We start from the raw sequence: 27,249 nt of genomic DNA, 5'->3' as shown, positions 1-27,249 counted from the left end.
GCCCATAGTCTGGCTGAGAAAGAGTGAGTGAGCAATGAAATCAATGGCTCTGGCAGATTCTGGAAGGTCTAGGAAAACTCCAAGCAGGAGACATAAGATCTGAGCCTCAAAGAATGAGTGGAAGTTTGCTTGGCTGAAGGAATTGGTGGCGGGTACCCTCGGGGACTGCTGTGGCTTGGTTCAGTAGGCATGCCTGGGGCACAGGAGGAGCTTACAGGAGAGGCATCTGAACAGCCAGTTGGGGGTCTGGTTCTTGGGTAGCAGTCCAACAGCCTAAGACTTCAGCCTCAAAGGCCAGTGGTTTTCATGTCATGTTTTAGGTGCATTTGAGGTTCCACAACCACTCGGTTGGAATTTCATGGATGCTGCAGCTAACATGAGACCACAGCTGTCGGCCATGACCCCCGATTCCAAACTATGGTGTTCATTGAGACAGCCAGTGATCACTGTTCTCATGGACTCTATTTTAAATAATTGTTTAAAGATAGAATGTATAAGTTTATACTAATAAAATACTGCTTTTATCTATTTTTTTCTTTGGGGGTCTGTATAAGATTGCATTTTGAAAAGAAAGCTATAGGCAACCATAGGCCGAGGATGGTAGGCACCTTTGGGGCTAGATTCTCAGCTTTGGGGCCTCACTTGCCTCACCCTTAAATTGGAGGTAACCACAGTATGTGAAGGCAGGGGCTGGGCCTCAACATCTTTGGAACCTCTTTATAGTGATGTTTAGACCTCTAGATGCTCCCTCAGATGGCCAGTGTCAGAGAGAGAGAGTTCTTACTTTCATTTTAACCCTTGGTGGTCTGTCCCAAACATGTGACAAAGGCAGGTCTTAAACTGTGTCCTCAGGAGGGGAGTGGCTTGTAATCCAGGTGACAGGCAGCATCTGATATATCTGTGTTGCTGCATTTGCTTTCCAGGTGGAAGAAGTCTTTCCTGTGCAGCCTGGTGTTTGGCATCCCTGTCATGGCCTTAATGATCTATATGCTGATACCCAGCAATGAGCCCCACCAGTCCATGGTCCTGGACCACAACATCATTCCAGGACTGTCCATTCTAAATCTCATCTTCTTTATCTTGTGTACCTTTGTCCAGGTATGTATGAGAAAGTGGGCAGACCTCTCCCCTCCATGCTGTGTGTGGCCCTCAGATATTCTGCCTGCTAAGCGCAAACATAGTGCTTTAGCTTGGTTTAAATGGCACTTTATTGCAGCTTTCCTGCCCCACCCAGGCAGTTGCTGCTTTTTTTCTCTCTTAATGACCAGTAGTTGGGGCTTGGGGCCCCCCCAGTGTGGGGGACTACTAAGGGCCTGGTTTCACTGTCAGTTTCAGTTGATTGCAAGTGATCAGAACTGTCCCTGGAATAGCAACCTCCTTGCTGCAAGGTGTGGTGAACTCTGTGTCTCCAATGTGCATATTGTTTAGGTTAATTTACGTTCGTTGCTGGAAGCAACAACTGGATCACCCTTGAGCCCATGCCACTCTTGAGTGTTCTATCTTAAGAGGTGGAGATATGGTCCTTGTCTTTCAGGAAGTTATAATTTAAAAGAGAAAGGCATGAAATGTCTGCTTTGGTGGTGATATTAAGGAACTAGCTGTGTGTCTGGTGGGAAGTGTGCCCTCTATGCGTATATTTTGGAATATAAAACTAAATCCTTGTCCTAATATTGGAATGTTTAGGGGCTATTTGGGGGCAAGCATTGGTAGGCTGGATTTTTTTTTTTTTTTTTTTTTGAGACAGGGTCTCACCCTGTCACCCAGGCTGGAGTTCAGTGATGTGATCATAGTTCACTGTAGTCTTCAACTCCTGGGCTCAAGCGATCCTCCCACCTCAGCCTCCTGAGTAGCTAGGACCACAGGCGCCTGCCACCATGCCTGGCTAGATAGGGTCTTGCTATGTGCCCAGGTTGGTCTCAAACTCCTGGCCTCCAGCAGTCCTCCAAGCTCAGTCTCCCAAAGCACTGAGATGACAGGTGTGAGCCACTGCACCCAGCCTGAATTTGTGTTTTTCTATATTTTGTTTGATTATAAGTGTAATGTACACTTATTATTAACAATTCAAACTGTACTGAAGTATAAGAAGAAAAGAGGAAGATGCCCTTTCACTGATGACATTCTGCCTCCCGCCCAATCTCATTCCCCAGTGTTGCTATGGTGATATTAATAGTTGGGCATTAATCTCTCCAAATCTTTATATAGAGAAAATGCACACTTGCGTGTATGTGTATGTATATGTTCACGTAATACAGATACAGACTTTTTTAACTGAAATGGGATCATACAAGATAGACTGATGTGCAGCTGGCTTTTTCCCTTAACCAGGTATTAGACATCTTTTATGCCAGTGGGTTATAGATAGAGCCCATTCTCTTTAGGGAATGGAATGCCTTGTGCTGTCTACAGTACAAATGAGTCGTGATTTTTTTCCCCAACTTTTCACCATTCTCTTATTAGAGGACATTTGTGTTGTATGCACTGGGTTTTAAAGGTCTCACATGTTCTTGGTCATCCATTCCTGTGGACAGTAGTCCTCTGAATTGGAAAGTATATTTCATAAACGCCCATCACAGAGGAAGAAGTACTGTCACGACTGTGCACAAAGCTAGAGGTTTTGCCATCCCGAGGGCCCTTGGCCCTGTGTCGCTCATTGAACTCTCCTCCCTACTTGCTGGCAGCCTTCACTGTCCTTGTCTTTCAGCTCCTCGGTGGGTGGTACTTCTACGTTCAGGCCTACAAATCTCTGAGACACAGGTCAGCCAACATGGACGTGCTCATCGTCCTGGCCACAAGCATTGCTTATGTTTATTCTCTGGTCATCCTGGTGGTTGCTGTGGCTGAGAAGGCGGAGAGGAGCCCTGTGACATTCTTCGACACGCCCCCCATGCTCTTCGTGTTCATTGCCCTGGGCCGGTGGCTGGAACACTTGGCAAAGGTAACAGCAGCTTCAGGTTCAGAAAAGAGCTGCTCCTTCAGTAAACAAATCTCACTTCCTCTGAACACCATGTTTAGAATTACTAATTATACACAGCATAGAGACTTAAAGAAATAGGAAACCTCCATATAATTAAGGTGCTCTAGTCACTAATCTCCAAATTGGTCACTACTTCTGAAATCCCAGCTAATCTGGTTAATTATTAAAACCATCATTCAGGTGTATTGTGTAAACTAAAGAACCCTGGCCTTCAGGGCAGAGCCTACATTGTCTCTTGGTGCAAAACTGAATATGTAGTTGGTCTAGACATCCATACATCCTCCTCAAGGTCATGCCATTTTTAACACCCTTCATTGTCCCCAACACTGAAATGTATCTTACAAGAGAATGGAACTCAGGCCCTAAAAGAAATTAGATTGAACCTAAAAGAAAATGGTCAGTGGGAAGACTGATGTTTGTTTCCAGTCTGAAATGTAATTCCCAAACTTTAGTGGCACAGGCACTGTGCATCAGTGTGGAAGTGACATGTGGCCATGTGTGGTGGATAGCAAGTAATGCCCACCTGCAGAGCCTTTTATCGTGCTGTGCGGCTGTTTCTCTCGCACCAGCTGTCTCTAACACCACGCTTGTGACTCTCAGGCTGGGTTTGGACAGGTCTGCTTTCGATAGCTCTCATTTCACATTCTGGTTATTTCCTAGAGCAAAACCTCAGAAGCCCTGGCTAAACTCATGTCTCTCCAAGCCACAGAAGCCACCGTTGTGACCCTTGGTGAGGACAATTTAATCATCAGGTGAGTTGTGGTTATCAAATGTCTTTGTGGTTGGTATCTATCAATCTGTGTGAGCTGCATCAGATGCCCATGTTGTATTGACATTGCAATAGACCTTGTGAGTGTGGGCAGAGACACAGTAAGATCACCACTCTCAATCCAGCTACGAAAGCAAGGCATTGAACTACAAAACTAGCAAGATTTGTAGGTGGTGTGTGTGTGCCAAATGGCACATGGGAGGTGTAGATGATTAGTATTCCAGGAATTAAGAAGTGGAAGGCCAGTGGTGGGTGGTCAAGGGAAACTTCACAGAGAACACAGAGTATGAACTAGGCCTTCCTAGTAAGATACACATTCAGACAGGCAGAGAGATAAGGACTTCAACTTGCTAAAGAATAAAAATTGAAGGAGAAATTTATCTTCTTCTTAAGGTTGCCTGATATTAAAAATAATTATTATTATTATTCCTGGAAACTCTTGTTGCATTTATTGTTTGCTAGACACTATTCTAATCTCTTTGTATTTAATCTAACCAAAGATGGAAACTTTCTGAGGAAGGGACTATTATTACTCTTAATTTACAGATGAGGAAGCTGAGGTTCAGAGAGGCTAAGCAACTGGCCCAAGGTCACACAGGTATTCAGTAATGGAATTGGGATGTAACCCAGGCTGGTGGATCCAGAGTCTATTTTCTTAACCTTTACACACACTGACTCTTAATGCATATTTAATAATATGGAAATTTTTCTAATTAAGGCTTCTGTATTTCCTTGGGGTTAGCTTCTTTTTTATATTCTAGGCAATGGTTATTTCAGCCCTCCTTCATATTCCTAAAATCTCTCCCTGGTCCCACCATATTTTCTATTAGCCTGTGGTCTCACTTCGGACTACTGGAAGGAGAAGTGTTCAGATGGAAACCCTCCAGTTCCCTGTCCCTCAGCCTACACAGCTAGCCTCCTCTGTGGCACCTCCCACTCCTGCCCTGTTGGTGGGAGAGGCGTCTCCTCCAATGCCTCTACCCGGGAACCTTTCTCTGTTGGTTTTCTCAGTGGTTTTTGGTGTCTCTGATTCTTATCCTCCGATGTCATGCAGACTCTAACCACTCCCATTGTCAGAGGCGTTGTGCCTTGCCCCTCCCTTGTGTGCCCTTGTCCATGTATCACACTGTTGCTGGAGCCAGCCTGCCCTAGCTGTGTCCTGGAGGCCTGGGCGTGAAGGCTGAGACAGACCCCTTGCTTCCCCATGGGGTCTGCAGGGCTGGTGCAGCTGGCCCTGGGCACGCCCCAGGTGAGTAGAGGAACTGACCGGGGCCACACAGATGCATGAGTGTTCATGAGGTGCAGGCTGGCTGCCGCGTGGTGGCACTGGTTTTGTTCTGGATCCTGGCTTTTAAATGATCATCACAATTGTAGGACTGGCAGCTGAGATTTGAGTCCTTCTGGTGTTCCAGGCTCACTCCCCAGCACTTGCCACAGATCGTCTAGTTCCACTCTGTAGCTGTTCCGTGAGGCAGCACTGTCATCATCCCAGCTTTCCTCAGGAAAAGCCAAGTGCAGCGAGGTGGAGTAATATCCCCAGAGTCCATGGTAGGCAGGCAACAGAGCTGGGATTGGAACCCTGGAGGCACAGAGCCCCCCTCAGCCACTGTGCTGCGCTGCCCCCAAACAGGACCCTGTGTGACGGCACCTGGCATGCTGGGCTCTGCTGTGCCATGGGTCTGCAGCAGTCACATGCCTTGGCTTCTTTTTTTTTTTTTTTTCTCTTATAAATTAATTGCATGAAAGTTTCTGAGAAGTGAAAATGTTCAGACGGGGAGCCAAGCCGCTGGCAGCTGTGTTGGTTTTGACTCATGTTTCCTCCAACTCGCCTTGCTAGGGTCTTCGGTACAGTTTGAGGCGCCTCTGATGGCACTGACTGCAGTTGCTTGGAACTATTCCAGGGATCTGAACAGGAGGAGAAGGCATCTGCCGGCCGAAGTGCCCACGGGGTGTGTGCAGCACTTGTCATAACTCAGTTCTTTTCCAAGAATGCCGATTCATTTTTTGGCTGGGGACGCACGGCCTGACTACTACCATGCAACATGACAGGACATTATTAAGCTAGGGGCCAGAAGACCAGAGTTCATTCTGCCTTTGGCTCACTGTTTGGATGTGGTCATTCCTACTTGCCTCCTGACAGCACACCCCGAGCCCACCCCTCTGTCCCAGGCCAAGGCTGCACCCACTGCTGCCTGGATTGCTGCAGTCTAGGCCTCCCCTGAGCTCAACCATTCTGTGCTTTGAGGTGCACTGGACACTGGTCTCCCAGTGACTCTGCCTCCCACAGTGCCCTCCCGCGTCTGGGCCTCTGCTTGTGCCTTTGGTCCATGGCACCATCTGAAGGCCCCCAGGGGTTCTCGCATAACTGCCCTCTTTCACTGAGGCTTGGGCTTCCTCCTCTGACCATCCCTTTGCTGGGGACACTTGTGCTTTCTCTTTACTCCAAGTCTTGGGTGCTGGCAGCGTTTCCAGGTGCGATCCGTCTGGCACACTGTAGTTTCCTTGCTGCTGCTGCTGCTTAGTCTCCATGGGCTTTCTTCTCTCCTTTTCCCTTGTGGATGGTCCTTGGGGTTCTGGTGGTAGTGCCTCTGTCTTTGTGTGTTACACACCGTCACTGGGACGTCTCACTCTCCCACGTCTTTGGTTAACAGCCGTGAGAAGCTCATTCTCAAACCTACGCCTAGATCCCAGAGACTACCTGCTGGTTGGAGTGTTTTTCTTGGGTGACTGGTAAAGGCTCAGACTCGGCCTGTCTGTATTCTTCTTCACCTTCCCCCACTTTTTCCCCAAAAATATTCCCCTTCCTTGGTGCCTGTCTGTCTCAGGCAAAGGCACCCTCATGCCAGCTCCCAGTGTGTCCTCTACAATGCCTGCCTACCCTCATTCACACATCTACAGTCCATCGTCATGGTTCTAGCACCTCCGTCTCTAGGGGCGTCATCCACTGGCACCATGCTGGTTCAGGCCACCGTGGCCTTGCCCCTAAAACACCGCAGCTTTCTCTTCATACTGCTTGCAGCCATTTATCAATCCAGTATTTTTCCACATTCAAACCAGTGATCTTTCTGAAAGCACAAATTGATCATATTACAGTGCTTTCTGAAAGCACAAATTGATCATATTTGAAAATCCTTCAATGGCTGCATGCTGTCCTTAGGATCAAAACCACCTTCCTAACATGGCAGTGAGGCCTGGCATCCACCTACATGCCTGTTGAGCCCAGCCTGTCTTGCCATCCCCTGCGTTGTGCTCCAGCTGCCCTGCACCACTGGCAGGTCCCAGGAAGGGACTGCCTCTCTCTGCAGACCTCTGCACACATCCTTCCTTCCCTCTGAACTCCCTTCTTCCTTATCCTTTGCCTGGCTCCTTGCCTTCAGGGCTCAGCATGGAAGTTGCATCCTCCAGAAGCCTTTCCTGATTCCCCAGGCCTGGCTCAGCTGTGGCTCCTCAGTGCTCTCAGAGCACTCTGTGCCTCAGCCACCCTGGGATGTAAACATGGCGGGTGCTGAGATACTCATTAGTGGAATGAAACTGCTGTCAGATGTTAAAGAAACTTACTGCACACATGCATGTGTGTGCTTGACATTAAAAGGCTTGCACAGCCCCATCCCCAGTCTCCCACGTTGAAATTTTCTGTTTTTTTTTTTTTTTTACAATTGATGGGGAAACAAATTACAAATCATATCTAGACCAGTGACCATAATGCTATAAGTTTTTTCTTTGTTTTCTTAACTTGTGTTTAATGAGGAAGGGGAGTAGAAGAGAGGAGACAAGTGAAGTAAACAGATTCCTGGCAGAAACTCTTAAAGATGAAGTGCTATGAAACAAACCACTGTCTTTTAATTAAGAGGGTTCCTATCGCTCAGCACTTGGAGAGGAATAGTAGCTTCTGAAGAATACATGCTATTGAGATTCACCAGTAGGAGCCACATTAACTCTCATAAAGGACTATTCCTTGTAATCTGCTTAGAGTTAGAAAAATGTGGTTAATTTAGATCAAAGGAGAAACTCAAAGTTAGATTTAACAGAGATTAGCATTACTAAAGATTTCTTAGACACCCAACTGTACATTCGTGCCAATTTTAAGTCTCCTTACAGAAGTGGACATTTTAAAACTTAGTGATTAGGTTCTGCTGGAGGAGGGTCTGACCTTTAGTTCTTGGGGTCTTTCATTTCTAAATTGAATGCAGGGAGCTCCTCCTCCCGACTTGGGCTTCTCAGGCCATGTGGAGACCTCTGTGGGATGATAAATCCTCCAGGTTGTACAGAGGGGGCCTCAAGGGCAATGTTCAGCCTGGACTTCTCCATCGCTGGAGGACTTTAAAAATAAGCAGAGAATATTCTTGGGTTGTCGAGATCCTTCCCTTCTCCTGGCTCACTCAGCCACCAAACAGATTTACACAGGTATACTCCCAGCACTAAAGACTTCAGTCTTTGAAAGTCTCCTTTTCAGTACTCCATTTATTTTGGTTGCCATGATTGAACTTTCTGTGTGTGTGTCTTAACTGTCCATTTGTGTGTCTGCTTTTAGTTATGAGGCTATAAACCTCCTGAGAGGAAGGCTCTACTCTGTCCTGTTTGTAACCCCAGCCTACCCTGGTGCTTGGTACACAAGAGGCCAATCAATATGAAAATGTCAATTAGGTGATAATAAAAATCACCGGCATTCATTTGGGCACTTACTGTGTGCAGGTGCCATACTAAGCATCTCACATAATCATAGGAGGTAGCCACACAAGCCTTGAATCCTCATAGCACAGAGACTGTTCCTGAACAATTTTTACAAAGGAAAATGATGCAAATATTTAACATACATGCCTGCATATGGTAGTTACTAAGTTTTATATATTTGTACATAGCAACATTTAAATAAGTGGGCATGTATGTTCAATTTTGTGCCTTTCTAAGACATCTTCAGGTTTTGCTGAAATGAGGATAATAAGACTCACCTTGTATGTGTCTGGGAAGATTCAGTGAGGTAAAACATGTAAAAATCTAGCACAGTTCCTAGCACTCAGTAAATGTCTATTTCTCCTTCTCAAGTAAGTAAGATGGCTTTTGTCCCTGTGATAGTTTAAATGTAGTCTTTGTAGAATGAAAGGAAGGTGTAAAATAACCTCAGAGCCCTGCTTGCTTTCCATGCATGCTCTTCTGGCTTGTTGACCATTAGCTCATGAGCCAGTATTACCTATACAATTAATTCTGTTGGGCCCATGCCATGCTTTTAGTGAGCTGCTGCTGAAGCTGGCCCTGGGCCGTGGGTGCCCTCCCTCTGGCTTTGTCTCTGTTCCTGCCGTCTTCTCCTCTCCCCGCCCAGCATCTCTGTCTCTGCAGGACATGTCCCACTAGCACACAGTTCACATGTATGTACAAGACACAATCCCCACTTTAATCCACCCTCCCTTCTACTGCTCTGTTTTTCTGTTCCTTCACAAAAGCCTTCTTTAAAAACGTGACTTTCGCTGTTGTCTTTGCCTTCTCACCGCGTGCTCTCTCAGCCCATTCTAGTTGAGCCTCTGCCTTTACCAGTTTCTGAACTTGGTTTGGCCAGTGCCATCAAGTAATTTCCATATACCCCAATCCAACATTGCTTGTGTTAAGTCATTTCAGTCTCTCACCAGTATTTCCCCCTTGTCTGTTTCTTTGATTTTTTTTCTTTTTTCAATGTGTAACTCACATTCACTGCAACACACAAACCGTACGTGTAGAGTGTGATGAATTTTACATATATTTGCCCCTGTGGAACTACTTGTGCAGCGTTTGATGCGGTTGGATGGGTGCTCCCTCCTCCTCCTCCTCATCCCCACTCTCATTTTCCTCCTGTGTCACTGGCTGGTCCTTCAGCTTCTGCTCAGCTTTCAGATAGTGGAGTGTCTCAGGGATGAGTTCTAGGACCCCTTCTGTGTTTTCCCCGTCACTCCTAGGGGCGCTTATATGATCTATCTACATGTGACAGCTCTCAGGTTTGTTCTCTACCTCTGACCTCTTCTTTCCACTTCAGACTCATATTTTCAGCTCCCTAGTTGGCATTTCTACATGGAAGTCAAATAGGCATCTCAAACCCGACATGTCAAAATGAACCATTTCTCTCCATCCCTTCCCCTTCTCTTCCCTCACCCTCCCTTAGCTGCTTCTCCATAATCATCTCCATCTCATCAAATGGTTTCTCTATCCACCCAGTTGCTCAAAATGAAAATTTGGAGCTCATCTTTGATTCCTTTCTTTACCCTCACATTCAGTGCATTTTCACATCTTGTTAACACATGATCTAAGAATATGCTGTGTATTTCTTCTCCCTCTCTCTGTAGTCCAGGTTACTTCCATCTTCCGCTTGGGCTGCTGCAACAGCCTGACTCTCCCCCTCACTCCTGTGATCATCCCTACAGCCCATTCTCATGCAGCAGCCAAAGAGATCACTTAAATGTGAATCAGATTGTGTCACTTTCCTGCTAAAAGCCTTACATCCAAAACCCATGCTCTGCTCAAGGAGACCCGGCATGATCTGGACTCTGCCTGCTTCTCTGACCTCAACTTGCACGTCACTTACTTCCTGCCAGCCTTGCTTGCTTTCTTGCTGTTTCTCAGACGCACCCTTCCTGCCTGCCTTAAACCTTTGTGTCAGTTGTTTTCTCTCCGTGAACTTCCTTTCCCTGTGTGTTGGACCTTCTTGGCATGCAGGTCTCAGCTTAAATGTTACCTTCCCAGAGAAGCCCTTCCATGTCTCCTCCTCCCTCTGCCACTCTAAGAAGCCCTCCAGTCACATTATCCTGGTTTATTTTCATCACAGCATTTATTAATATTTAATACCTGATTCTATCTTGCTTGTTGTCCATTACCACCACAGAACTTGTCTTCATGAGGTAGTAGGGCCTTTGCTGTGCCATTCACAGCTGTATCACCAGTGCCTAGAACAGTGCCTGGTATTCAGCAGCTGCACGATAAATATCTGTAAATGAACAGATCAGATGAATACTGTTGCTCAGTATAAGCAAATACAGTGTAACTAGTGTAACAGCTGGCCTAGAACCTGACCCGGTGACCTAATGAGTGGCCATGTGAGTGATAAGTGGCGTTTGTTGCAGGGAGGAGCAAGTCCCCATGGAGCTGGTGCAGCGGGGCGATATCGTCAAGGTGGTCCCTGGGGGAAAGTTTCCAGTGGATGGGAAAGTCCTGGAAGGCAATACCATGGCTGATGAGTCCCTCATCACAGGTGAGATGGCTTGTTTCATATTCCCTCAGGCGGATATCATAGCAGCTGTCAGGTCACATGAGTGCTGGATGGGGCTGAGCAAGTGACAGTTGTCTCTTTCCTACGTCTAGGAGAAGCCATGCCAGTCACTAAGAAACCTGGAAGCACTGTAATTGCGGGGTCTATAAATGCACATGGCTCTGTGCTCATTAAAGCTACCCACGTGGGCAATGACACCACTTTGGCTCAGATTGTGAAACTGGTGGAAGAGGCTCAGATGTCAAAGGTAATGAAGAAATTTTTAAAACTAACTTCATCTTTCTTGTTTTAGAAATTATGTGAAGAGTTCTGGGAAATCAGACAGTTTTATTGAGTAGAGATTGATTAGTAAATGTGGTTAAATGAAGGAGATTATCCCAATCCTTATCCATGCTTGAGGTGTTTTATTTCTTCGTAGTTTGTAATTTCCCATGGTCTTGGTGTTTTATTTTCATAGGCACCCATTCAGCAGCTGGCTGACCGGTTTAGTGGATATTTTGTCCCATTTATCATCATCATGTCAACTTTGACGTTGGTGGTATGGATTGTAATCGGTTTTATCGATTTTGGTGTTGTTCAGAAATACTTTCCTGTAAGTTGAATGCCTTGGGCTATATGGTGGTTGTGTTTTAAATAATCTACTGACATTGATCCTGTTCTTTCATATCTTAGATTCACTGGGCTTTAATTATTCATTACATTTTATTTGCTTGCTTCTCTTATTGACAGCAAAATCTAAGCCAGAGTAGGATAAACAGTCACTCTCCTTCTGCAGGTTTCTATTAAAGATCTCCTTTACATTCTACTTAGATAATTTTCACAGACACCAATTGGTGCTCAGTTGTAATGCTCGAAGCATTTACAATATGTATTATTGGTCCTTTTTGAGGTTATGAGGCATACATCATAGAAAATAGTTCACTTTAAATGTCAATGGCATGATAATATTATTTAACACATTTTAAGAAAAATATCTTTTGATGTATATATTTACTAGTACCATCTTTGACCTCCCGGCTTCCCAAGTAATGTAAATAGCTTTTTATGTTTGTGTGTTTATTTATTTATTTATTTGAGATGGAGTCTCCCTCTGTTTTCCAGGCTGGAGTGCAGTGGCTTGATCTCGGTTCACTGCAACCTCCACCTCCCAGGTTCAAGCAGTTCTCCTGTCTCAGCCTCCCAAGTAGCTGGGACTACAGGCACATGCCACCACACCCAGCTAATTTTTGTATTTTTAGCAGAGATGGGGTTTCACCATGTTAGTCAGGCTGGCTTCGAACTCCTGACCTCAGGTGATCTGCCTGTCTCGGCCTCCTAAAGTGCTGGGATTTCAGGTGTGAGCCACTGCACCCAGGTGTGAATAGCTTTTTATAATAATTAAATATTTACTAAACATTGTATGTGAGGCAATGGAATATACATTTTTGAGTTTAAAAAAGTGGTTGTAGAACACTATCTTAGGAAATATGGTTTTATTAAACCTCAGAAAAAGAAAGGAAAATACAGGCTACCCCTCAAAAAAACATATCTGCTTGAGGAATAAAAGCTATATTACATCTGTGATTCTCAGTTGGGAGCTATGACATTTTTGGTTTTTGTGACTGGGGGGATGCTGCTAAACATCCTGCAAGGCACATCACAGGCCCCTACAACAAAGAATTATCTGGCCCCAAATATCAGTAGCACTGAGGTTGAAACCTTGATAATGTACTTAAAAAGCTAATGGCACACTTAGAACAGTATTTGGTAATGGCACAATGAGCGGAACAATGTTTTTACCTTATCTTATTCCTAGCCCAGTCTAGTGCTTGTTATACCATAGAGCCATAGAATGAGAAACCATACTGGGTGTGGTGATGCACCTGTAGACTCAGCTACTTGGGAGGCTAAGGCAGAGGATCATTTGAGTCCAGGAGTTTGAGGCCATAGTGTGCTATGATCGTGCCTGTGAATAGCCACTGCACTCCAACCTGGGCAACGTAGCAAAAAGTACAAATATGGAATGGATCATTTTTTCTTTTAAAAAAATCCTTCACATAATTAAAAGTATATCAAATATTCTCAGGACACATGTCATTTACTAGGGTGTATTTTCTCCCTCAAATTTCCCATCTTAAATTGAAAAATGTTCAAGTTAAACACTTTCTGACATCTAAGGAACCTCAGTGCTCTTAAAAGTAACTTACAGATATATTGGTAGAATGTGCCTGTGGCTATCCATGGCACCTGACTGCCTATAATTTCGGCTTTTTCGGGAGAGCAGTGCGTTGGCATATGGCCATGGGAAGACTCAGTCCTAAACAAGTTGGAATCTGTGGCTTTCTGCTGTTCCATGCCTTTCCATCTTACTTTGGCTTCTTTTGTTTTTATCTGCAATATCAGGGAGGATGCTGGCAAATGAGGTACTGCATGTTCCTTTAAGATACTGTCATCTCTCTGCTGTACAAAAGTCATTGTAGAGAAGGGCTAATGGTAACTTCCAGAAGTCCACCCAGTCCTATCAGAATGCCAGGTGTGATTTTGACAAGAATTAGTGTATTTTTAAAAAAGATTACATAATCTTTATGTCTAAAAATCTTAATATATCCCTCTACCTAAATATAACTGTTTCTATGAAAATTAAAAGACCCCTTTAATAATACATTATTTTAGAATCCTGCCTTTCAGAGTGAAATAATGAAATGTAGATGGAAGCTAAAGAGGTTGTGGTCCATAGCCTTACCTTAGACAACTGTGCTTTTTACTATAAGTAAGTGAACATAGTATCTCTTGATTATACTCCATAGCCACCAGCCATTTTAAAAAATAAACCAAGATAATTCAAGCTCTCAGAATGCAAATAATACCAAGTGTCTGGAAAGTAGGTCATATTTTGTTTGTTTTGGGTACAAAGAAAAAATAGTGAAAAATACAGAGAAGAAAATAAAGATACCTCCAAATCATATCCCTAGAAGTAATTTTTTTGCATATTGGTGGATACCTTTCCAGTATTGTTGAAATGCTGTATTCAGATACAGGCAGAGATTTTTGCACGAATAAATCCCAGCACATGCGATTTTGTACTTGCTTTTTAATTTTGCAGTGCTGCTGGTACCTTTCCATATCAGTATGTTCCATCATCATTCCAACAGTTGCCTCGTATCCCATTATATACGTCACACCTACAGTTTAATTAACCAATCCCCTATTGGTTGTTTCCATTTTTTGTCATTGCAAAAATAAAACAAAACACTGTGGTAAATATCCTTGCATCTTTTCTTATTTATATGATTATCACCTTAGAATAGCATTTTTTAAGCTTTCCTAATGATGAGAAAAATAACGATAATAGTTACTGTTTCTTAAATGCTGCTCCTATGCCAGGTGTTATGTACTGTGTATATTTATATGTTTATATGTGTATTGCCTCATTCAATCCTTGCCACAATTTATGAGCTATGCATTATCATCTCCATTTTGTGTATGAGGAAACCAGGATCTGGATCTGTGTGGTCCATCTTCAGAGTCTGCTTTCCCCTGTCAAGGGCTTTTATTTGACTCTGCTCCTGTAATGCCTCTTTGAGGGAAACCTGTAGGATGAAGTTGGATAGCTGGGATATGGAGAGCAGTAACGTGTTCTCTATGATGGCAGAGCAATGCAGAATACCATCTGTTTCCAAAACCCAAGTTCGTCACGTTGTGTCCAGTGCCCCCCTGAAATGTCCTTATGTGATTAGAGTTCTGGGAGTTTCCTTATTGAACTCTCAACCTGCCTCTGACTCTGTCCTGTTTTCAGAACCCCAACAAGCACATCTCCCAGACAGAGGTGATCATCCGGTTTGCTTTCCAGACGTCCATCACGGTGCTGTGCATTGCCTGCCCCTGCTCCCTGGGGCTGGCCACGCCCACGGCTGTCATGGTGGGCACCGGGGTGGCCGCACAGAATGGCATCCTCATCAAGGGAGGCAAGCCCCTGGAGATGGCGCACAAGGTCAGCCTGTACCACGGCTTTCCCCATCCTGAGAGATGAAAGTAGTATCTGTTTACTATTTCACATTGAGAGAAAAGCCTGAGAGCCACTCAAGACAGCAGTGTTAATTACATAGAATAGGAAGTCCAGTATAACTGGGAATAACAACAGTAGCAACAGAGTAGCCACCAGTCATATGATGGAACGCTTTATCAACATTACTTGATTTAATTGCATTAACAACTCTGTGTGGTAGGTGCTTATCATTCCCATTTTACAGATGAGGAACTGCAGCAGGAGGAGATTAGGTAACTTGACCAAAGGCCTGCAGCTAACCAGAGGCAGAGCTGGGATTCACACCCAGGTAGCCAGGCTTCAGGACAAAAGCCCCACCGTGACATCTGTGGGATTAGTGGTGGGTCCTGTGACCCTGGGGAGTGAAGAGTGAGTGACGGTGTTTGTGAAGAGTCTTCCTTTTGCCCAACTTACTAACCTCTGGCCTTTCACACTTTCACCTATTTAATCAGTATTTGCTGGGCACTCACTGCGTGTGAGCCCTGCACTGGGTTCTGGCAATGGTCATGGTTTCCAGCCGCCAAGGAGCCCACCAGCGGGAAAGACAGACAGTGAAAAAGTAAATAGCAAAGCTGACTGAGTATTATGAGATACTGAGTATTGACTGGTGGTGCTTGATGTCCTGGGGACACTTGAACAGGGGCCAATCCTAGACTTGGGGTGCTCGACTCAGGGACAAGGGTGCTGCAGGTGGTCAGAGAAGCGAATACGAATGTTCATCTGAGACCTTACTGTTGAGTGAGAGCTGGACAACGGAGCTGGGGAAGAGTGTTCCAAAATGGGGACAGAAGGTGGAAAGCACCTGTGGAGGTGGAACTTCCCCTCCCTGCGGTATCCCCAGCATCTAACCTGAGACATCGAGTGCATTCAGAAGTTATCTGTTGAATGAGCAAATGAGGAACTGGAAGAAAATCATTGAGAGAGAGGAACTAGAGATGGGGCCGTTGAGGGAGGGGCCAGAATCCAAAGGCTGAAGATTTAGTAAAGGGTTCTGAACGTTAGCCTAGAAGCCACGTAGGGGATGGCATACCCACGTGATGTGACTGGATCGTGTGTTGGGAAGATCATTCTGGCTGCAGTGTTAAGGTTGCACTGAAAGCTGGCAAGAATCCCTGGAGGAAGATGAGTTAAATGTGTTGAAGGAAAGCCACCACTCAGCATCAGAAACAAAAAGCTGAATTATTGTTTGCTTGTAAGGGAGAACCCTGCTTGTGGGACATGGTCTGAGAAGAGCAACCTGCTGGCCTTAAATGGGTTAAATTATACACTTCAGGAATTACTGGACTTTCAGAAGCAGGGCTCAGGGCTCGACTGGCCCTGGTCATGGAAGTGCAGGTACCTGAATGTAGCTGCTGCCCATATCTGAGCCCAGAGGTGTGGGGACTCTGCAGACTGCCGTTGACCAAGTGTGACCAACTTAAAACTGGCTCTGGGGGTTTGTTTGTCATTATGGCCATAGAATAGTCCTTTCCTTTCTTAAACTCAGAGTGTTAGGACTCTATTCCCAGTAGCTTTTGCACTTAGGCAGGCAAAAGGAAGCTGAGGTTGGGCTCGGTGGATGGCAGTGGACAGGGAGGCAGGTGTCCCTCAGGGTCCTGACTCCTGACCTGACGTGGGGAAGTATGTGGATGGTGTCACTGTCTGGGGGACAGTGCTGTGCCATCTCCTGTACAGCCGACTGAGGGTTTCTGGCTTTGCCTGGTCAAGGTCAAGCCTCAGTGTGGCTGGTTTGACTGGACACATAGGGAAACAGTTTCTTTGCAGTGGGAGTTGTTGAACCCTGAGATTGAACGACAGAGGATCACGTTAGGAAGCTGTGCAGGTGTCTTGTTCCTGTCTGAGGCAGGTTGGGTGAAGTTCTGCCTCAGGACTGTGACTATGGAAGCCCCTCCATCTGTATTGTGGTCAGTGAGTTGTGGTTGTTTTTGGCAGATAAAGACTGTGATGTTTGACAAGACTGGCACCATTACCCATGGCGTCCCCAGGGTCATGCGGGTGCTCCTGCTGGGGGATGTGGCCACACTGCCCCTCAGGAAGGTTCTGGCTGTGGTGGGGACTGCGGAGGCCAGCAGTGAACACCCCTTGGGCGTGGCAGTCACCAAATACTGTAAAGAGGTACGTGGACTTGGGCGTGGCCCTGCCCTCCCCGCCAATGCTCTTTTATTCCTCACCATGTCCTTCTCTCCTAGCTGCCCTCGAGGAGGCCTTCTCTGTGCGGTCTGGAAAACCACTTAGAGGGCCCTTCTGCAGCAGGCGGAGATATAGGGCTCACAGTCAGCCCTTGCCACAGTTCCAGGTTATCACAAAGGGAGTTCAGTGTCACAGGCATTTGCTGAACATCACCAGGCGCCAGGCTCAGGAGAACAGAAGTGGGATGTGAACTCTACCCTTTGGGAGCTCACAGCCTGGGGGAGGACGGGCAGTCCAGAAACCCCAGCCATTCCTTTACCCTGCCACCTTGTCCCCTCCTCCTCCAGGGTCTGATATACAGGCAGTTATCTCTTGATAGCATCAAAGAGCTTTGTTAACACTACTTATTCCATTGTTTTTAATGAAATTATTTGCAACATAAAATTCACATCTCCCTCTCTTTGGCACCTGCAGTCCTCTTTAATTTAGGTGTTTGATATGAGTTGCCTTTTTCCTTTCCAGTCAGTAACCTGTTCACTGTCATGAGGCACTCACCCAGGGAAGGATTTTAGGCTGTTTAAAATAGTCTCGTTCAACTTACAGCTATAATATCTTTACCAAAAGAGGGAGAAATAATTACAAGTTACTAGTCACTATCTTAACCTTTCCCATCCGTTCCACCTCCCTACCCTTCTTTCTCTCAGTTCCCGCTTTCCGCTGCTCTCTTGCCACCTTCACTCTGTGTCCCTGTCCTGCCTACCCCTCCCTTTCACTTCACCCCTCTTGGCTTACAGTTTCCTCTTCCTCTCTTTCTACCTTCCCAGGAACTTGGAACAGAGACCTTGGGATACTGCACGGACTTCCAGGCAGTGCCAGGCTGTGGAATTGGGTGCAAAGTCAGCAACGTGGAAGGCATCCTGGCCCACAGTGAGCGCCCTTTGAGGGCACTGGCCAGTCACCTGAATGAGGCTGGCAGCCTTCCCGCAGAAAAAGGTATTGCTGGCTTTTGTCTCTGCAGCTGGTTAAAAGTAGAGGTGGGTCAAACCACAGAGAGCACCACGCCCAGCAGTGATTGCCTCTGCTGTGCGGCAGACGGTTCATGGCTAAGGCACCCAAGCCTGCCTCCCCACACCCAGGAAAGTTTCTCTTATGTTCTTGGGTGCATCTAAATTTTGTTGCTTATGGCTGCCTTAAATTCATAGAGCATTGTTTAGCTGACCCATGATTTTGATTCTCCTCTTTCTTATCCCATATCGGTCTTGCTTCTCATAAGCTACAGAGTAGGCAGACGGGAATTCCACTTTTGTTCTTCCTGTTTCCATTCTGTATGGTAGAATTCTGGTATTTACAAAGCAGGCAGAAAAAGTCAGGGAAAGCAGAGGGAAATGTCTGCCCAAGCCAGGAAGGGACACTGCTTGGAGGGACAGCTGCTTTTGAAGAATGGCCTTTTTTATTCTCAAGGTAGCTTGCCAGCCACCAGAATAAAGGGTGGAAAACACTCAAAATCTGTGACTAGTGTTTTTCCTAAGTGTTGGTAGTGAAATTGTGACTTAGATTGTGTGGTTAGAAGCCATCCACCACCTTCCAGCCTTTAAAACCCCAGGATGGCCTTTCCATGAGAGCTTCCAGAGCCTGGCCGTTCAGTGACACCTCAGCTAGCAGCACACGCTGTTAGAAAGTGATAGGTGAGAGGTGCATTAGCCTCGGGAGTTACAGTTTTAAACATTTCATGTAGACGTGTCTGATTATTTGTTGATTCACCTGGGGTTGTTGATACCAAGCGGTAATGAATGTAGTCAACACTTGCTTTGTGTGCTGGGCAAATACCTAAGTGCTTCTAATCCCTGCAGAAAAAGAATCAGTGGATACTTCTAAGACAAAGACGGACATTGCCTTATGTTTAATACGTTTATACCATTTCCACCCATGTAGCATGTACTATTAATGCCCCATCTTAATTCATACCCACATGTCCTACACATTAATTTTACTTTTTTTTTTTTTGTCCTAAAGGATGCTGTCACAAGAGGTGCTTACAAGGTTACAGTTTTTCAGAATGGTTAAAAGGATATTTTGCTGTTAAAAGGACTGCATGGTTTTTAGTTCACAGTGAAATTGGACCATTTAGAAATAACCACAGCCTCTTTTGAATAGATGCAGCCCCCCAGACCTTCTCTGTGCTGATTGGAAACCGTGAGTGGCTGAGGCGCAACGGTTTAACCATTTCTAGCGACGTCAGTGACGCTATGACAGACCACGAGATGAAAGGACAGACAGCCATCCTGGTGGCTATTGACGGTATCTTCTGCTTCTGCCTTCCTTCCGCTCTCTCAGAAATACAGTTTTCTGCAGATATCAGGCAAAAGAGTCCTCCTTTATAAAAGAAAAGAAGACAAACAAAAACCTTCCTCTCTTAATTTCAGGCCTGTTTTCCAAAAGATTGTCTTTTTGTCTTTTCTCTTCATTCTTTCCCCTGGCTCCATCTTGGCCCCAGAGCAGCTCTGGTCTGGCCTCAGTCTCCTTGACCTTGGAATTCTAAACCGTCTGTGTCATCATCATTGCTCTTGTCCAGGTGGGCAGTTCAGAGTCATCCTTCTCCTTCATCCCTGCAGACAGAGCAGGAATTCACTTCCCAACAGGTTTAACTACAGGATGCATTTAAATAATGAGATCCATGCCACCCTTCTCTGTCTGCTTTATTTATTTATTATTACTTTCTTTTTTTTTTTAGACTGAGTTTCCCTCTTGTCACCCAGGCTGTAGTGCAGTGGTGTGACTCGTCTCACTACAACCTCCACCTTCTGGGTTCAAGCAATTCTCCTGCCTCAGACTCCTGAGTAGCTGGGATTACAGGCCCCCGCCACCATGCCCAGCTAAATTTTGTATTTTTAGTAGAGATGGTGTTTCACCAGGCTGGTCTCGAACTCCTGACCTCAGGTGATCTGCTTGCCTTGGCCTCCCAAAGTGCTGGGATTATAGGCGTGAGCCACCGCACCTGCCCTTCTATCTGCTTTATACAGACTGGTGTTGCACAGAGTACAGGTCTCAAGACTGTGTGTTGGCCGGGTGCGGTGGCTCACGCCTGTAATCCCAGCACTTTGGGAGGCCGAGGTGGGCGGATCACCTGAGGTCGGGAGTTCGAGACCAGTCTGACCAACATGGAGAAACCCCGTCTCTACTAAAAATAAAAAAATTAGCCGGGTGTGGTGGCGCATGCCTCTAATCCCAGCTACTTGGGAGGCTGAGGCAGGAGAATTGCTTGAACCCGGGAGTTGGAGGTTGTGGTGAGCCAAGATCACACCACTGCCCTCCAGCCTGGGCAACAAGAGCGAAACTCTGTCTCAAAAAAAAAAAAAAAAAAAAAAAAAAAAAGACTGTGTGTGTTTTAGTGCTCAGATTCTATCCTGGGCTTTACATCCCAGAGAGATTAGAGTCTTTACTTTGTTAATGTTAGTTTCTGCTAATAGAAGTAACAGTATATGCAAGCAAGAAATAAAATATATGACACCTTTTGAATGCTCCAGCCAAATATGTCTTTCTCTCACTTTCTCTCTCTTTTTTCCCTTTTTCTAAGTCTTTGTAAATCCACCCGCCCCTCGGCTATCAAACCAGAATTGGCACAACTAAAGGAGTCGTGCCCTCTCGTATGTCATCCCTTACTCTGTTCTCATTCACACCTCAGCCCTAAAAGCCCTCCTGCTTCTATAGCTAAAGATTCACTCAAAGAGAAATTCTGCCAAAATGTTTTCTGCAGGAAAAGACGAAGGATTGATTTTCTAGTTTGGACATTTATCACTTTAAGTGATATCTGTTATGTCTCTTGAATTTTAGTAGCTAATGTGTACTGAATTCTTATTACAAGCCAGGCACTTCACAAAGTGTCATATGTGCTCCTTGCAGAAAGTTTGGAAAATTCAGCTATAAAGGAGAAAATGAAATCACTCATAATCCTATTCCTTGGGGAGCCACTGCGAAGATTTCAGTTATATTGCTTCCAGACTTTTGTGTACATCCGTAAATGCATGTACTTTTTAAAAAGCAAAAAAACCACATTGTGTTATATAATTTGATGTTTTGTTTTTTGCACATAATATTATATGATGAGAACATTGCAAGTGTGGTATCTTGGTGCGGGGTGCCCCAACTTGTGTAGCTGCTGATGCTGGCTGGTTCGCTCCAGGTGTGCTCTGTGGGATGATCGCTATTGCAGATGCTGTCAAGCAGGAGGCTGCCCTGGCTGTGCACACGCTGCAAAGCATGGGTGTGGACGTGGTTCTGATCACGGGGGACAACCGGAAGACAGCCAGAGCCATTGCCACCCAGGTACAGCCCTTTAATGTTGCAAACTGTGTAAAGCTCATAAAAGCAGTTAGAGACAAAAGTAAGCACCAGTTGGCCCAGCACTGAGCTGTACTCCTGCTCTTTCTCCCTTGCTGGATGCTTTTCTCTCCACGTGCTTCATTCTGTGGCCATGTAGTGTTGCACGTGAGCACTGTGGTGCTGTGCGAAGATCTCTTCCCTGGAGCTTGGGCGCATGCATCCTGGAAAAAAAGGAGTTCCAGGGTTCTCTAACCGTTTCCCAGTCTTTGCAATGGAAAAAAAAGTATGTGGCTTAAGGGCTAAGATAGACATTTTCTAACCTTTATGTTAAGGGAAGATTTTGCCAGCTCAGCTCTTCTCACTGGGGTGCTCAGATAAGTGACTCCTGGGCAGTTCTCCAGCAGCCCCTGATGCTGAGTTTGGTCTGTGAGGACAGCACCACTGGATGGCTGCCTGACTTCTCACACAGCAGCGGCTCCAGTTTGGATTCCTAGAAATTATGCACCTCCAAATGTGTGCAGAGCTCTAGGCTTCTGAAAGCTTAATTGTGTTCCTTGAGGGAAGCAGCAGTACCCCTGTTTTCCATGGTCCTCCTTGCTAATTATGGACCTGTTTAGCGTCCTTCCCCCCTTTTCTGGCTAGCACTTGTTCATCTATTCAGCAGACACTTATGAAGCACCACGAATGTGACAGGCAGGTGTGGGGCCAGGCTCTGTGAGGAGTGAAGGGGGGTCTGCCCTTGACGGGCTCATGGTCTTGCAGGAAGGTGGACCAGTGACTGTGTAGATCTGAGAAGCGGGAAAGGGACTAGGAAAGGAAAACTGCACCTTCCCAGGACAGAGCAGGCAGCAGGAGCATTTCCCAGGGGCACAGAGTAGCACGGCGGTTTGGAGATGCCGCGGGGAGCTGAATGGTATGGTCGAGTGTGGCACCAGCTGCCAGACCCTGGGACCCTGGGACTCTGGAACCCTCGGAAGCAGACCCAAGAGTTGAGCTCCCCTCCTCTGGGAGATGCATGGGGTCTACTGGATGTGAGGCAGGAGAGTAGGGAGGGACATGGCCCGACAGATGCTTTGGAAAGACCATGGGGGCAGTGCATGGAGAAGACAGTTGGAGGACTGAGCTGTGGACAGGGAGACCAGCAAGGGGGTTGTTTGCACATCCAGAAAAGGACAGGGCCTAAACCAGTGCAGGGTGTTGAGGCAGGAGCCAGGGATAAACTGGCCCTGTGACAGCAAACCTGCAGGGTGTGGTTGACCAACATCACTGACTGGACCCAGAGGCCGAGGGCAGAGGGGGCAAGGGTAACTTGAGGTTTCTGCTGCTATCTGATACCTTTTGCCAACACTAGGCATTGCCTTCCTTTTGTCTTAGGTTGGCATCAACAAAGTCTTTGCAGAGGTGCTGCCTTCGCACAAGGTGGCCAAGGTCCAGGAGCTCCAGAATAAAGGGAAGAAAGTCGCCATGGTGGGGGATGGGGTCAATGACTCCCCAGCCTTGGCCCAGGCAGACATGGGTGTTGCCATTGGCACCGGCACGGATGTGGCCATCGAGGCAGCCGACGTCGTCCTTATCAGAGTGAGCGCGGCTGCAGCCAGGCTGTGGGTGCTGGGAGGGCAGTGGGCAGACCCCTTCCTCACTGTGTGCTCCTCTCCATCAGAATGATTTGCTGGACGTGGTGGCTAGCATTCACCTTTCCAAGAGGACTGTCCGAAGGATACGCATCAACCTGGTCCTGGCACTGATTTATAACCTGGTTGGGATACCCATTGCAGCAGGTAGGCAGCTCTTACCCACTGTGCTCCAGCTGCGCCCAGAAAGGCTTCTCTCTCCCAGGTTCCTGCTGGGGTTAGTGAGTGGCTCACTCACTGGCTGGCTAGAGGCGTTTTAGAAAGGCTGTTTTTTTTTTTTTTCATGTCCTCTGCTTTATATGTCTTTAAATGAGAAACTGTGGAGAGGACCTGAAACCTTCATTCACTCTGGTCCTTTCTAAAAAGCTAGTGGAGATGCTTGGCTGTATTTTCTGATCCCTATTTTACTGTGGCCTTATTTTCTGAGCCATTTGTTAAGTCATATAGTCTGAGAAATAATCATTAGTAAGAATTATGGGGCATCTGCTACATGCTAGGCACAATTATTGGTGTTTCAGAACCTTATCCTGAACATTAATCCTGCCCAAGTTTCACTCTGAGTTATACAAATGATCATGGAAAGAAATGGCTCTTTGACCAGGCATGGTGGCTCATGCCTGTAATTCCAGCACTTTGGGAGGCTGAGGCAGGAGGGTCATTTGAGCTCAGGGGTTCAAGACTTACCTGGGCAACATAGTGAGACTCCATTTCTACAAAAAATTTTAAAATTAGCTGGGCGTGGTAGTGTACACCTTAGTCCCATCTGGGAGTACAGAGGCTGGGGCAGAAGGATTTATTGAGCCCAGGAGTTGGAGGTGGCAGTGACCCATGATCGCACCGCTGTACTGTATGTAGCCTGGGCAAGAGTGAAACCCTATCTCAGAAAAAAAGAAAAAGAAAAGAAATAGATTTTTCTGCTTTGTAATTCCCCCTCATTCCCCTTCCTTAAGAACCATCTCTCCCCTGCCCCCTGCTCCCTGCCCCCTGCCCCCAGGAACATGGCAATGAAAAGTTCCAGAGTGCTCCTCCATGGGCTGAGGAGAGATCAAGTTTGTAATCACAGCATTCCTGCCTCAGTCTCCCTTGTGTCTGAGTGGTTAGTGGTGACTTGTGTAACAGGGCCTTGGCTTCCTGAGCCCAGTGAGTCAGGCAGGTTTACTTCTTGTCCCCAGAGCCGGCTCAGGAGCTTAATTCCCTCAGTGTATGTGCCTCTGCCACACAAAGTTGACCATACCTGTCTCCTGACCCTGTCCTGGGACCTGGCTCTCATTCCTCTTCTAAAGATGTCATGAAGCCCTGGAGGCAAGATCATCTGCTAGAGAAGGACTGTGGCCATCAGCCGTGTTTGTCCTCTGTGGGACTGTGGCTACAGGATGGGCAACTGGCTCCCTCAGCTCCTGCCGCTTTTCTCCTCCCGCTCCTCCCACTCCTTGTGGTTTGTCGCTGCCCTGGAGCTCGCCCTGAAATGGGATGCCACCTGTGGGTGGTTCTGGGAACATCAGGGCGAGTGGAAGAGAGCCAGGCCCACTCAACATCATCCCACACCCAGCTTTCTAGGAAGCCTCACTTTGGGGGGCCTGTGGGCAAGATCCATTGGCAGGGGCTTCTGAGCACTCCAGGTGGAGACCTCACTGGGGGCCGCTGAGGGTGGGGCAGCCCGGTGCCTGAAGCCCTCTCCTGGCTCCTCTCCCCAGGCCTAGGTGTGAGTGCGAGTTCTTTCTTCCCCAGGTGTCTTCATGCCCATCGGCATTGTGCTGCAGCCCTGGATGGGCTCAGCGGCCATGGCAGCCTCCTCTGTGTCTGTGGTGCTCTCATCCCTGCAGCTCAAGTGGTGAGTCCCCTCAGGTGGAGCATCTGTGGGAGGCTCCCAGGAGGCCTTGTCATTCTGCATGCTTAGCACAGTGGGACTTGCCTCTCATTCCCCATTCATTCACCTGGGACAAATGCTGCAGTGGCAGCCCACATGGAGCCTGGCGTGCATGCATGTAACTTATCAGCACCATGAGCAGGCAATTCACTGCTGCCCATTCACGTGCTGGGCTGCCCTTACTCTGCTCCTCAAGGGCTGTTTATGTGAACATCAAGCAGACACAGGTCCCTGTGTATGATCTGTCACTTTTTTATTTAAAAAAGATGTTCACTTATTTATGAGTGCATTCATTTAACAAAAGTTAGTGGCAGCCTACAATGTGCAAGGCATTTGCTTAGGAAGTTTCTAAATCAGGTGAGCTTTCCTGGAACCATAGGGAGTTTAATGTCCTTTTCCTTGGAAACTCTTGAGGTTTTGATACTGAATGTTATTAAAAGATGGATGAGAGGCCTTCACCAGGCTTAGAAAAAAAAAGCCTTGTTTCTAGAATGGCTCAGATGCTGTTGCATTCCTGCTTTCCAGCTATAAGAAGCCTGACCTGGAGAGGTATGAGGCACAGGCGCATGGCCACATGAAGCCCCTGACGGCATCGCAGGTCAGTGTGCACATAGGCATGGATGACAGGCGGAGGGACTCCCCCAGGGCCACACCATGGGACCAGGTCAGCTATGTCAGCCAGGTGTCGCTGTCCTCCCTGACGTCCGACAAGCCATCTCGGCACAGCGCTGCAGCAGACGATGGTGGGGACAAGTGGTCTCTGCTCCTGAATGGCAGGGATGAGGAGCAGTACATCTGATGACTTCAGGCAGGCGGACCGGGGCAGGGACTTGCCTCCACTCACCACAAGCTGAGCAGGACAGCCAGCAGCAGGATGGGCTGAGCTAGCCTCCAGCTTTGGGGACTTCCACTCCCTGGATATGTCCAGTCATCCTGCCCTGCAGCACGCGGCCTTGTCTGGGTGCAGCTGGGCTTGGCCTGGAGAGGACGGCCCTGCCTGCCTCTTGGCCTCACGGGACCGTCAGCATGGGCTTTGTCTTGGACTCTAGTCCTTGGCTGGACTGTAGAAGGTGAGAGGCGAGTCACCCTCCTCACAGACCTCTGCTTGGAGTATTTAGGATGACTGCTATGAAATGGAGAACAGTTTCATCAGGACCAAAAAACCTCACTGGGCCTTTCCAGAGAACTGCAGACCTCACTGTCAGGCTCTTTCTGATGACGCCTGTCTGTGTGCATCATGTTTCTGAGACCACAGTTTACCTCAGGTGTGCCTGTTGCTTTCTTCCTGCATAGTCTGTTCCTTTTCTCTCCTGTGTGCTTGTCAGTGGGGACCCCTCGCAACCCTGCCTGTCACCTGGGAGGGTGGGACCAATGTCCTTGTGGTCTTTGCTGCTGCTCTCAGGTGCTTCTCCAATGCTCTGGAGTGTGCATTTCAGCTTGAACCTGCTTCCTGGCTCACACATCCCCAGCCAGGGAGCTTGCCACACTCTTCTTCAAGTTGAGGAGAGTTCTTTTTTGCTTAAAGCCTCCTTCTCCATGGAGTGGTGGCTTCTCAATAGAGTGTTGTTGCTGACCAGCTGGAGTGAGGGTCTCAGAGCCTGACCTGAGAGTCCGCACTCGGCTTCCTGTGGGGTGTAGGTTCTCGCGATTCAGGACGTCCTTCCATATCCCTGCCCAGCCTGTGGTGCTTGAAACGTTTGCCCCATGGGAGACGTATGTGTGCAGGAGCCTCCCTGCATGGCCCAAGGGGCTTCGTTTTCAGTCTTCTGACTGTCACCTCGTGGGGTTCAGTAGAGAATTCATGTGACTAGCGCCTGGCCTTGTGTGGCTTGGAGGAAATGGTACTGCCCAAATAGGAGGAAAACACAGCCTCCCTGAGCCTGCATTCTGCACGCTGCCCAGGGGCTTCAGAAAAGGAGTGGCCACAGCACCCCGAAGGGAGCATCTGTTTACCTGGCAGTGGCTCTCAGAGCAGCAGAACGGGTTCAGTTTTAGACTCTGAAGTTGGTTGTGATTGACAGAACCCCTTGGGAGCAAACTAGTAGAGTTGGATTAAATTCTGGGTGAAACCCTTTTCTCCCACACAAAATAGTTTTAGTGATTTTTTTCAGTGTCCATTACTTGCCAGGGGCAGTTTTAGCAGCACTTTTGATAGATTACGTCTAATCCTCCCAACCAACCAGCAGGGTAGCTATTACTGTCCACATTTTACAGGCAAGGAAACAGGCTCCAAGAGGCTGAGGACTTTGCCCAGGATGACATAGCCAATGGACAAGCCGTGTCTGTCAGCTGTGAAGGCTTCACTC

At 47.1% G+C, this 27,249-nt stretch overlaps 1 protein-coding gene across 43 annotated transcripts in view; it reads left to right on the top strand.

The window, feature by feature from the left end:
- ATP7B (ATPase copper transporting beta) overlaps positions 1–26,202 on the top strand; it is a 79,232-nt gene extending 53,030 nt beyond the window's left edge. For 11 of the 43 annotated variants that reach the window (XM_016925303.4, XM_016925302.4, XM_063792581.1 and 8 more), the window contains 15 exons: positions 924–1,098; positions 2,702–2,935; positions 3,635–3,726; positions 10,826–10,953; positions 11,064–11,218; positions 11,429–11,563; positions 14,747–14,941; positions 16,928–17,110; positions 17,950–18,118; positions 19,280–19,423; positions 21,306–21,448; positions 22,820–23,023; positions 23,106–23,223; positions 24,805–24,907; positions 25,469–26,202. In XM_016925303.4, coding sequence (XP_016780792.3) covers positions 924–1,098; positions 2,702–2,935; positions 3,635–3,726; positions 10,826–10,953; positions 11,064–11,218; positions 11,429–11,563; positions 14,747–14,941; positions 16,928–17,110; positions 17,950–18,118; positions 19,280–19,423; positions 21,306–21,448; positions 22,820–23,023; positions 23,106–23,223; positions 24,805–24,907; positions 25,469–25,742 — 2,452 coding nt within the window. In that variant the 3' untranslated portion in view covers positions 25,743–26,202. The remainder of the gene's footprint in view (positions 1–923; positions 1,099–2,701; positions 2,936–3,634; positions 3,727–10,825; positions 10,954–11,063; positions 11,219–11,428; positions 11,564–14,746; positions 14,942–16,927; positions 17,111–17,949; positions 18,119–19,279; positions 19,424–21,305; positions 21,449–22,819; positions 23,024–23,105; positions 23,224–24,804; positions 24,908–25,468) is intronic. The other 32 variants (XM_054664966.2, XM_016925309.4, XM_063792578.1 and 29 more) reach the window with 14 other exon arrangements.
- Positions 26,203–27,249: the final 1,047 nt, after the last annotated feature.

The sequence above is a fragment of the Pan troglodytes genome, chromosome 14 (assembly GCF_028858775.2).
Source record: "Pan troglodytes isolate AG18354 chromosome 14, NHGRI_mPanTro3-v2.0_pri, whole genome shotgun sequence".
Lineage (NCBI taxonomy): Eukaryota > Metazoa > Chordata > Mammalia > Primates > Hominidae > Pan > Pan troglodytes.
This window is presented reverse-complemented; position numbering and strand designations above follow the sequence as displayed.